The sequence below is a fragment of the Pygocentrus nattereri genome, chromosome 3 (assembly GCF_015220715.1).
Source record: "Pygocentrus nattereri isolate fPygNat1 chromosome 3, fPygNat1.pri, whole genome shotgun sequence".
Classification (NCBI taxonomy): Eukaryota; Metazoa; Chordata; class Actinopteri; order Characiformes; family Serrasalmidae; genus Pygocentrus; species Pygocentrus nattereri.
This window is the reverse complement of record NC_051213.1, coordinates 33,841,838-33,854,492: the sequence shown is the minus strand read 5'-3', so window position 1 is coordinate 33,854,492 and position 12,655 is coordinate 33,841,838. Positions and strand designations below refer to the sequence as shown.

The following is a 12,655-nucleotide window of genomic DNA, read 5'->3' as shown; positions in this document are numbered from 1 at the left end:
ATCCCGTTACTGTCTGACTCTTGTAGACCCAGAGTTTCCCGTTAGCTGATTACTCAAGTGCAAGCGAATGTGTTAATCAGATTACTGACAAAACAATTCGATAACTGCAGAAAATCAGGTTAAGTGCACGTAAACGCACTCAATGTGTCTGCGCAAAACAAGCAAAGATCTGGATACGTTTTTGAGCAGGTTGTAAAATAAATCATGATTTTGGCTTGTATTTACGGAGATGACACTTGGACACTTCGTGTTTGTCATCACTGTCAGCATAGCATCTCTCACTGTAAACTAAAAGGAGACATCAGAGATCAAACATCTAGACTCATCGACTGTATCTGAGGACAGTGATCAATCATGTATTTTCACCAAACTACTCCTTTAATTAAAAATGATATTAAATGTTGCAACTGTGATTTTCATAATGTATTAAAAACACAACGATCAACACTTCTCATGTAAAGTGATTAAGGATTGGCAGAATTGTCCAAAAAATGTTTATAGTTTTTGGAAAACAAGAATGCCTTGATTCATCAAATCACCCATAGAATCTGGAGCATCTGAAGATGGTCAGGGCTCACTGGACACAATCAATTCTGTTATTTGTCAGAGGGTTAATATGCATATTGCAGTCATCTGTCCTCAGTATTGCAAAGGCCAAACCTGCAGTAATGATTAACAAACAATACACTGTGCAGCCTCATAAACACAAGCAATCTGAACTTTATAACTCCCGTTTGGAGCACAGCAGCTGATCTAAACATGCCCACCCATAAATACAGATTATGACCGCCATAACTGAAAAGTGTATCTCATTGAGGCTACTTTGTCTGAAGCAACAGCAAGTACATAACAGAAAAAAAGTAATGGTACATTTAGTAATTGTAGTTTATTTACACAGTGTTTGCATACATACCCAGGTCTTTGCAGTTTTGAGTGACATTATTCTTTTCCATTAAAAACAAAGAAACTTTTGTTACTCATTACTTATAATGGACTACCTGGAAGGAGAGAACTGAATTGCATCTAAACCATCCAGTAAATTACTGATTACTTTTTTAACTTATTAAAAATATCTTTAAAATTCTAGATGTACTAATATGGTAAAAAAAAATCAAGAAAAATTATATCATTATATGAAAATTACATCAGAAATGGTTTACAGGACATTGGCACTTAAAGTACAACACTTGGCAATTACCAAACCTTGAAAACCAAACAGACATTTATTTCCAGGAGCACAGTCACATTTTTGGAAGAGAGTCATTGTGTTTAGTCTGTTTCTGAATAACAACTGTAAACAATTTACAAAAATAATTATTACAACTAGACTATTGTGTAAGACATCAGCAGAACCTCTACTTACTCACATCTAGCATGTATTCACAGTGCTTTATATAAAAGGACCTCTAACACGCATCAGGGCAATTCTTACCCACCATTAAACTATTTTTGACTTAACAACATGGACAGCTGTAGGTTTAAAATTCAAAACCTTTATCGTACAACCTGCTGCAGATTATTTAAGAGACAGAACAGTCAGTACTGCCGTTGCTAGTACAGGTAAATACAGTACTGCTGTTTATGTGCCAAGTCTTCAGCATTTTTTGCACAGGTGGGTCTTGAGATCACCCTTCATTTACTTTCCAGTCAAAATAATCATTAAATACATGTTATTCATTTTTCACTGTCAAAACATGAAACATATTTAAAAGAAAACTGCATCGAAGCTTCAACAACTATATATACTATTTTTTCAGTATTTAGTGTGTCCACGCTTTATTGCAGCTTCCATTGTTTTCAGGAGACTTGTTTCAGTTTTACAAAGAACTCTTAGAAGCTGGTTGCATTTTCTACCTCTAATGATCGTAAAATCATATTCCACACCTCAGGTGTCCAGATTTGTCGTTCCAGCGAAAAGCAAGCATCTTATCAAAAATATTTCCTAAAAAAAAAATGAACATGTACTTAAAGGACATTTTGAACGGAACTGAAAAGTTTCTGACACAGCACTGTATCAGCTGGATAACTTTATTTATTTATTTATTTATTTGAGCCAAACCAATCTACACAGTGCCAAATCAGAGCTCTGCAGAATTCAGACTTTTCTTATACAAATTATTGAAAATCGAATCAATATCGTTGCATCAATATGTGCTGCACATCAACAGTTTAAGTGATTGAAATGGTCATTAATATACTTGGCCAAAAATTTGTACTATGCCTTTTAGCACTTTTACCACTTGGAACCATTGTCTCATTTTTAGCAATGTGCTTTTTGCTTATATATAGTATAGTATATATATACTATAAAATCCCTGTAATCTGCTTTCAGTTCAGTCTGAAAATGACCGATTTGATTTGCAGTGCCCTGTGAATTAATGTGCTTTCATCACCTCTCATCGCTCACGGTTCCACAGCACAGATGGACGTCCTGTGCTTAGAGAGTTAGCCCACCAATACACACATACTTCACTTCCAGATACTCATCAATGCCATATTTGGATCCTTCTCTGCCCAGCCCTGACTGCTTCACACCACCAAACGCTCCCTCTGCAGCAGAGATGACAGCCTCATTCACCCCCACCATCCCCACCTCCAACTGCTCCGCCACACGCCAGATCTGGCTAAGGTTTTGAGAGTATAAGTAACCTGTTGAAAGAGAAACAGTCAGTCACTACTCATTTAGGCAAAACGCCACTCACCTGAAAGGAGTTATTGTTAAACATCAGTATTTGTACTTCAAGTAAAAGGCAAATTTAGTTTTTAAGGACAAACCTGCTAATCCAACCTCTGAGGCATTAGCGATGGCAAGTGCCTCCTCCTCTGTATTGAACCTGAAAATGATCAACACAACACAGCATCAAGATGTGTTTGATCACTTTTAAAGAGCCCATATCATGGAAAACATGTACACACATGTTGCTATTGATGTCAATACAAAAACTATTGTGAAATGTAGAACTTGGCACTGCATCTACCTGAATTAGCATTATGTATAACATTATGTCTGTAGGGTTAAAAATGCATTAAAATCAATAAAATGCAAATAAAAGTTCTGCTTCTGTCTGAAGCAAATAGACAAGATAATCTGATTCTGATTTTATTATGTAACCATCATAACCATCGTTTAAAATGAATGGACCGGGGAGGGAGGAGGGGTGGGATGCAAGAAAATTGTAGAATACTGGCTCTTTAATTTTTCCAATTAGGTAAATCATCTATATTGTCAAATACTAGAAACTCCATATAAACAACATACTCTAAATGACATACTCTCTAAAATGAACTCACTTGACTACTGGTACCAGGGGTCCAAAAGTCTCCTCCCGCATACACAGCATGTCCGTGCTGACGTTAGAAAGCAGTGTGGGCTGCATGAAAGATCCCTCCAGTCTCTTCCCACCCTTCAGCACTACAGCTCCCCGAGACACAGCATCCTCAATATGATGCTCCACCTAAGAGAAAGAATTCCCATAAAGTCCATCGACTTCACCTTTATGCTCTTATTTAACAAAGAAAATATGTGGCTGTTTTCATAAACATTTAAATTTCACAATAGTTATATGAAAAGCATATAGTTGCAGTCTAATATACTAATTGCAAACTTTATATTAAAAGGAAAAAAAAAGTTCTGTACTTTAAAGTATGTTATTGCAATGAGGTTTATTTCAAAATAACCTTTGCTACTGACTGATTCATTATGAAGAGTTTGCACAATGTGAAGTGTCTTCAACGCGCTGCACTTGAGCCTAAGCTCACCATCTACAAAGTCTGCTAGAAGGGTATAAAGTCCTCCAGCATTTGACTGTGGAGTAGTAACGTTGCTCTCTGGAGTGATGGGGCTCCATTCATTACCTTTTGTGATCCATGAACTAGTCATCCAACATCAGTACCTCACATCGCTAATGCTCCTGTATCGGAATGCAATCAAATCCATACAGCAATGTTCCGACATCTAGTGTAAAGCCTTCTCAGAAAAGTACCAATTGTTATTTCAGCAAAGGGGCAAACTGTCTTTTAATACCCTTAATTTCAGAGAAAACGCTGTATGAGTAGGTGTCTACAAACTTTTGGACATTTAGTGTAGATGGAAAATGTCCTCTGAAGCGCGTACCTTTTCAGCAGCGCTGACGTTGATGAGGGGCCCCTGCGTGGTGGTGGGCTCAAACCCGTGCCCAGTTCGCAGCTCAGCGTCCATTGCTTTCCCCAGCTTCTCTAGAAATGCATCATGGATCCCACTCTGCACCAGGAAGCGGTTGGAACACACACAGGTCTGCAGCACACATTAGAGATCAGAGGAAATGTCAGTTACCCCTAAAACCCAACACATCCCAGTTATTCATCTTTATGCTTATTATTCAGTAACTAATACGAAAATGTACAAAAGTCAGAGACCTATCATTTAGTTAACATCAAGTGTAAACAGCCATTAAGCTTTTCATTTTTTCAGGAGATATTTTTGATGAGAACAGATATTAGACAGTCCATTTGTATAAGGAAGAAGAGCGTAAAAAGTTTCCAAAACTTCAAAACATTATTAAAAATTATACAAGAACATCAGAAAAACAGTACATAACACTTTTATGTTCAACTCGTTACAGACCTGAAAAAATCCACAGGTGTTTGTGTTTATGCCTCCACTGAGGTGAGCAGACACCTCAACAACTTAGTTTGAAAACGGTCAAGAAGTCATAACTGAGGAAAAAAATGTAAATTTGCAAATCAAAGCTGCTGTTGTTTTCAGAACAATGGACTGACCACCCCAAAGTCCAGGCCTCAACATCACTGCCCCAATATGTTTGGGTTCATATGGATTGTGAGAAGCAGAAAATGCAACTAACTTCTAAGACTGAACTTTGGAAGGTGGGGGGGGGGGTGTTTCTTTTAACACTGAAAACAAGTCTCCTGAAAAGAATGAAAGCTGTAAAAGTGTGAATCCCATTACATTCAGATGCTGAAGCTTGTGTAATTTTCAGGTATTTTTCTTCCTTTTTTCCTGATGCTTAAAAAAATAATTACATGCATTTAATGTAGGGTGGTCTCTGACTTTTGCACAGTACTATAAGTCAGATAGTTACGATGGTGATTATTAAGGCCCTTAGGATTTGTTAAAGGTGCATAAAACACATGAACAAAGTAGAATTAAACGTATGATTTGTCATAAAGGCCTTACTTGGCCTGAGTTTCTGAATTTGGAGGCCAGCGCTCCAGCTACGGCCTTGTCCACGTCTGCGCTGTCAAAGACGATGAAGGGGGCATGTCCCCCCAGCTCCATCGAGACCCTCTTGACTGTTCCTGCAGCATGTTTCAGCAGTACCTGTGTTGAATATTAAATATGCTTACATTAAAGGAATATTCCACTTCATAAAGCTTTACTGTCATTTTTAAATGCAATATAAGATACACCATCTCCTGAGCTGTGCAGATGAATGTGTGAATACCTTTCCGGTGGCAGTAGAGCCGGTGAATGAGATTTTGGACACTAGAGGGTCAGTGCAGAGGATCTCACCCACAGCAGGAGCCTTCTCCCTGGAGCAGGGCACCACGTTAAAAACTCCAGGAGGAATTCCTGCCTGCACTGCCAGCTGTGGAGGTACAGCATTTGTCATTCTTGATGTTTACAGTTTGCTCAAATCACAAACTATCCAGACTGGGGCTAACGCTGATGCTGGGACCAGTCTCACGAAGCACGTTCCTCATGAAATTTCAGTTTCACAAAAACTAACAACTGGAACTGCAGCTAACTCGCAGTTAAATTTATATCCATGAATAACAACTTTCTCTGTTAATCCACGGTTAGACACTCAAGCCGTGACTAATCCATCTGCATGTGCACAAGAAAGTGTGTTATTATAACAAAAAGCTAAGAAATCATATTATATACATACACTATACTGACAAAAGTATTCGCTTGTCTGCCTTCACATGTATATGAACTTGAGTGACATCCCATTCTTCATCACAAGGATTAGGAAAGGTATTGTATGGGTTGAAGTCAGGACTCCAGTTCTTCCACACCAAACTGCCTCATCCATGTCTTTATGGACCTTGCTTTGTGCATTCCATCAGATTGCCAGACTGACAAGTGTGATTGGTCACTCCAGAGAACACGTCTCCACTGCTCTAGAACCTCCACTGTTCTAAAGTGGCGGCGCTTTACACCACTGCATTCAGTGCTTTGTATTGCACTTGGTGATGTAAGGCTTGGATGCAAAAAAAAAAAAAAAAAAAAAAAAAAAAAAAAAGTTACTGTGCCTGGAAAAGTGTAGAAACATGTTCTCTATAAAAGACGTGTTATTTTCAGACGAATAAAATGTAATTTGACCAAGTGTGCCCAAACTTTTCCATTCAACTGTGATGACAAAGTTGAACTGAAACAAAAGTAAAGCATTTAAAACATTTAAAAAAGCAACGCTGTTGTCATGTCTACCGCATTACTGCTTAATGGAGTTTGATATTCTTAATATCTATTTAATACGATTTGCGTTCTTTGCTAAAAAGAGTAAAAATGACCTGATTGGTCAGAAGCGTGGCCGTTCTTTAATCCCAAACTTGCACCCAGTAAAAAGTGATCTGCTGTTGTGAAAAAGAGAATTTAAAGTTTAAAGTTATCTGGTTTACAATAAAATCCTGCTTGGGAGATATTCCCCTGCCTTAAGATCATATAGAAAGCTGACAAAGCAAAAACAAAAAAAATGAACATATAAACAAAAGCAAAAACAAACAAACAAAAAAACTGACCTCAGCAAGCGCTAGAGCAGAGAGAGGCGTGTCCTCAGCTGGCTTCACCACCACAGTGCAGCCTACTGCCAGAGCTGCAGCCACCTTCCTGGTTATCATGGCACTGGGAAAGTTCCACTGTGGGTCAGCAAGGGGTTATCAGATATTTGGACATCAAGGAATGGAAAGACACAGCAAATAAGTCACAACGTCTATCAGGCTAATCAGTCTGTAGGAGGAGCTACTCACTGGAGTGATAATAGAGGCCACGCCCACTGGCTGTTTCATCAGTAGCATCTTGCGGTCCTTGGCTGCCGGAGGAACAATGTCCCCATAGACACGTCGGGCCTCCTCAGAAAACCACTCCAGAAAGGACGCAGAGTACGTAATCTCACCCAGAGACTCCTTTAACGGCTTCCCCTACAAGAGCACAGCATACGAGGATTATACTTACTTCTAATAGCACAGCTCAGTTCTCAGCGCACAGTGCGAATACAGGACCTCTATCCCGAGACTGGACACTTATAAAACAAACAAACAAACAAATAAATAAATATCGCTACATTTCAAATTACACTTTTTTGATGGGGAAGCAAATAATATATAATACAAAACTTCCAGGAGTGGAATGTTCCTTTTTTGAATAGTTTACATTTTTATTCTCACCATGACACAAAGAAAGCCCTGGACTTTTAACTGTATGCCCAGCATGACAAAGTGCTTTTAACAGTCAAGGTCATTTAGGCAAAAATATGTAAATCTCTCAGATTGAAGGTCTTGGCCTATCACGTTCATAAGTTTACAAGAGTGGAGTTCAAAGTAAGTTCTCACAGGAAAAAAAGTGCTGTTTGAAGGAAAAACAATGCTACACTGTCAGAAATAAAGGTAGCATGCAGGTTCTTTTTTAGTCAGGTACAAACATGTAAATGTACTCTCAAAGGTAGCAAGTTGTGAACCCTAAACAAGCTTTTTTTCCAAGTGAAAAGTACATATTTGTTCCTTTTCATTACTTAATGTTTTAAAACAGAACAATGAAATAAAAAGCCTGGAGACGAGGCGGGCGTGTGGAGTTAATACAGCTTAAAAAATATAATGTCAGTGGATTATGGTTGTTATGTTCCCTGACTAAAGGTACTGAGATGGACCCTTGGGGGTACTGCTACTGTCTCCTCCCCTGTTTGATTCCCATGTCTTTAATAGGTTGGTCATGCTGTCACGAGTCCTTAGAGGCTCACCATCTACCATTCGATGACCAATCATCGCACAGAGTTCTGGCACTGAAGGAGGGACCTGAGCTTTGTACTCTTTTACTCATGTAGCTTTTGCATATGGCTGATTCTATTATTTGTGCTAGATTTGTGATCCCGATTTGGCAATTTGTCTTAACCTTGTCAGCTCTGAGCTGAAGCAAGAGGCTTATGCCTCTACTTAAATCATACTGGCTTTGCTGACTTGCTTCTTTGCATCTCTCTAGTTCCATTTCTCTCTCATACTCTGCGGTGCTTTCCAGGGTTCTGGACAGGCTAGATGGGTGCACTCATACATTTTACACCACATAGTAGCCCAATGTATAGACACATTACATAAGGGATGGGTGCCAGGCTTTGTATTTCTATTTTTGGAATAGGTAAGATCAGTATAGACAGCTCTTCTCTTTTGCTCTTAGGTGAGAACTTAAACTAAAGAGTTGGGGTAGGTTTTTTTTGTTTGTTTATTCTGATGATTTCTTTCCTTTCGTGTCGTTCAGGTCCAGAACCGCGTTTACGTTTCAGCCGTGTGTATATCATCGGTTGCTTGGCATAAATGATTATCAACGTCAATCAAGTAGTTTAGGCTTTCCTAACCTGGGATAAAATGTTGAAATAGATACATTTATAATAATAAATAAATAATATAATATTATATAATATAATATAATACATATAAAAATGTTAAAATAAGATAAATTCCTAATATAAGAAAAGATTTACTTCTGTACACAAATTTGTAAAGATATCTTATGGTGACCTGGTCAGATTAACTTATGATAAGGAAGTTCCTGTAATACAGCCAGTGTGCAATGTCACTCCTTTTCTACATCAATGCTTCTCAACTGCAGTTCGCAAGTCCCACTGCCCTGCAAAGTTCTCCTCCATACACCCCTGTTCCAAATCAGCAGTTCATAATCAAGCCCGTTGTGAGTTGGATTAGATGTGCAGGCGCAGAGAAAACTTGACACTGTGCAGGACAGTTCATTCTACACTATATGTTGCATCAAAATTCTGTGGTGTAACTCAACTGATCTTATCTGTGAAATACTAACAGCTGGAACTGGGTGTGAAGGAGTATTTTTCTGGATTTTTAATGATAGAAAGTGAATGCTTATCTACTCCAATGGGAATAAAGAAGACTCACACACTCTGCTGTAATGAGTTTGGCTAGATCCTCATTGTGCTGATTGACCAGATCAAACCATTTCCGGAGTAGAGCGCTCCTTTCCTGAAAAGTGTGTGAAAGCAGAGATCAGACACAGTCTCACAACTTTTGAACTTTACCTGAACAGAAAAGAAAGCACAGAGATGAACAAAGTATGAAAAGTAGTTCATTTCATCAGCTGCTGGCTGAATGCAGAGCAGAGTCTTCATGCATTAATAAGTTTGATGTGTGTATTGCCTATGGCAGATATTCATTTTAGAACATTTCCCACTGTGCTCAGCTTAGTGTCGCCCTTCTCCGACACACTTGATTAAACTCGTGTTAAAGGGAAACATCAGATTTACACAGTTGTCCCAGTAACCCAACAATAGTCAGCCAGATAAGACGTGTTCAGTGTGTGAACTTTGCTACTTTACTTTTGCACAAGAGCTGTAAGGCTAATTTAGCTATCAAGTAATGGAAGCCTAGGTAACCCAAATTCTTCTCTTAGGGGTGGGAATCTTTAAGCACCTCACGATTCGATTACGATTCAGAGGGCTTATCAATGCATTTGGATGCATCTTTTTTTTTCTACACAGGATTTCTATTTTCTTACTGTCTGAGGACTTGGAAGTTTTAAAGCAAAGTATTTGTAATGATCCATAATAAATTTAATTCCAACACCTTTTATTAATAAATCAAATGGAAGTGAGGTGGTGAGTGAACTGGGAGACTCTCATTCACTGCTATTGCTTGGAGCACATTAGACGCTGCTGCCACTCATCTGTGATAAAATGCGCTGTTAGGGTGAAACAAGGTCCAGTGGCATTGGATGTCCACGCAGCACACGTTACAGCCGTCCTACCCGTTCTCTTTAGTGATTTTATAGTTTCGGATTTGGTCTTCTTGTGGGGGGTTCCTGAGTCAGTAAAATATTTTCGAGACTGGACGCTGAATCTCCGCTCCAAGGTGTGCAGCATGGAGCAAAAGCACTGGTTACATGGACTTACTTGCATTTATAAGCAGAGCAGTTGGTTTTGTGGTACGTTAAATCTGCAACGAGAGACTGTCTCTCTCTAAAAAGTTGCGAAGATGAAGTCGTTTCTCTTTCGCATTTTTCCCGTTCCACCTTAAATGGTGCAGCAGTTACATTCAGCGCACCATTCAGAATTTAAGGTGGAACGGGAAAATTCAAACAAGAAGCTGGTGAATGGGAAGTGACTTCAGCCTCGTAAATCAGCCGAACGATGAGAGACATTTTACAAGAAGCTGCTCTACTCCTGAGGAAAAGTTTTCTGTGGGAAAGGGGAGGAAAGCGGCTACAGCTAAAGCTTAAAGCAGAGCAAAGGAAGTCTGTTTATATTTACACTCTTGTTTATATTTTTTAGCCTACACTAGGACATTCGCACACGCTGAGACATACTGGGCATTAAATGTGTCCCAGTGTGGCTTGATTTTTGTTGAAAGGTCAAAACATTTGGGCTGTGGCTCCTGACCGAGCCTGGCTCGGTCATCCAGCTGTGTTTTTGTTATGTGCTGCCACAGACTGTCCAGGCGCTGCACTTACCCACTTCCAAGTTACTGCCTTTTACGTTCTGTCAACACTACGGTATAAATGAAATATTTAGAAAATCTATTTTTATGAATCGATTCAGAATCGTTCATGTCCGCTTCGCGATGCATCTAAGAATCGAGTTTTCCCGCAGCCCTGTCTTCGATTATATTTGCCTAGTAGCTCCAGTACAAAACATTAAAAAGCAAGCTTCAGACCCCAAACCTGTCTTGGCCAATCAATTACATCTGGAGTAAATGGGAAAACTGTAAGTGTGACTTTTCTGTAGACCTTTTGTTTTCATATTAGCAGGTTAAGCATTAGTTTCCGTTCACAGTGGTTTGTTGTGAAACTGCACACTGTAGAGAAACATACTGGAAGCAGAACAATGCTCCAGCACCAGGCAGCACGTTTGTGCCCATTTCATGTAATAACTTTCTGTAAGGGAGACAGAAAGGGCGAGGATATCACTGTATACTTCATTATAAACCGCGGACATGGTCAGTGTGCCCACCCCTCCCTCCTCTACCTTTGCAGTCTGGCACTTCCACGACAGAAAGGCTTTGTAGGCGGAGCTGACGGCGTCCCGGGCTTGCTGTGGTCCGCAGTCAGAGACCTGGGCCAGCTCTTCCCCTGTGGCTGGATCCAGCACTGGGAAAGTGTCAGGCGCCGACACCCAGCGGCCGTTGATGAAGCCCTGAGTGCGGAGCAGCTCTGCGGAGATATCGAGGCTGTAGGGGCGGCGCAGCATGCTGGGCAGGCCCGGCAGGATCCGGATCTGGCCAAGAAAAGCACGCCGACCTGCCACACAGAAACTGACCATTGCAATGGACACGGAATCTGACAGACTAAACGCTACAGGCCACCGACCGGTAACCGGGACCTCGCATTAGGCAGCAGAACGAGTCCAGCCACGGACAACCACCTCAAAGCGCTCATCAGCAGCGTCATGACGACACAGCCTGACGTGCTCCGTGGCTGAATCTCAAACCGCTCCGTACTCACTACCTAGTGCACTACGGAGGTCCTTAAACAAGGGCTCCGGAACGAACACACACACACACACACACACACACACACACACTGTCTAAGCCGCTTCTCCCTTAGGGTCGCAGGGGCACTCACACGGTGTAGGACATTTCTAACAGAGTCACTCGGGATTCAGACACGAGTGCACTATATAGTGAGCAGGGAGCCATTTGAGATTCCGCTGCTGTGCCGAACACTTGTATTGGTTTCACATGTTGGTCACAATAATATGTGTTTAAAAACATGTCATAGTTGTGTCAACAGAAATAGAGTTATAGGGGGCGCCTTTTAAGGCAGAATCTCTGCCAGGAAATACACCCCCTCTAAATTCTGGCTACATTATTATTACATCTATGATACTTATATAGGCATCATATATCCCGTGATATCACCGGCTATATTGCTGCCAATCCTCACCGCAACCTGTCTAACGGAAAGACACAGATATTGAAGCAGGTTGGATTTTTTTACAGATTTCTTTACTGTGCCAGTGATAGGAACCGGGGGGTCGTGATGACTACAACACAAAGCCTCGTTATTTACTATCCAAAATGACCAGTCAACCTACAGCTCTTGAAATGTTATATATAAAGGTAATGTCTATTCTTACAGTGCCAGTTTCCCTGACATGGGTTACAGTTGCAGTTAATCTTGGACTAAATTTCACCATCACTGGAGCAGGAGCAGGAAATTCTTCAGGCTTACTCTGGGTTGGGAAAACCGGCCCATGTGACTTATAATAATTACACTGGACCAAAAGCAAAAGCAGTCCAAAGAATTAGAAACAAAACTCAACTACAGAATTGTGGCCTAACACTTTTCCCACACCGACATGAGGAAACACATTCAATATCCAAACCAGAGAAAGCTTTTCACCTTCATGTCAGCACTTATGAAGACGGAGGACTTGTGTAGAGGAGGACACAGACCATGACCCAGCATGGACAGTTTACTAAGCAA

General features: G+C 40.4%; 1 protein-coding gene across 1 annotated transcript; it reads right to left on the bottom strand.

Annotated features, from left to right (window-relative positions):
- Positions 1 to 867: 867 nt before the first annotated feature.
- Positions 868 to 11,639, bottom strand: aldh5a1 (aldehyde dehydrogenase 5 family, member A1 (succinate-semialdehyde dehydrogenase)). The gene is made up of 10 exons (XM_017714390.2): positions 11,196 to 11,639; positions 9,115 to 9,198; positions 6,970 to 7,140; positions 6,742 to 6,858; positions 5,442 to 5,585; positions 5,174 to 5,317; positions 4,115 to 4,273; positions 3,292 to 3,455; positions 2,776 to 2,834; positions 868 to 2,649 (listed from the first exon to the last, which is right to left on the bottom strand). The coding sequence occupies exons 1-10, from the start codon at positions 11,487 to 11,489 to the stop codon at positions 2,438 to 2,440; spliced, it is 1,548 nt and encodes a 515-aa protein (XP_017569879.1). The 5' UTR covers positions 11,490 to 11,639; the 3' UTR covers positions 868 to 2,437.
- Positions 11,640 to 12,655: the final 1,016 nt, after the last annotated feature.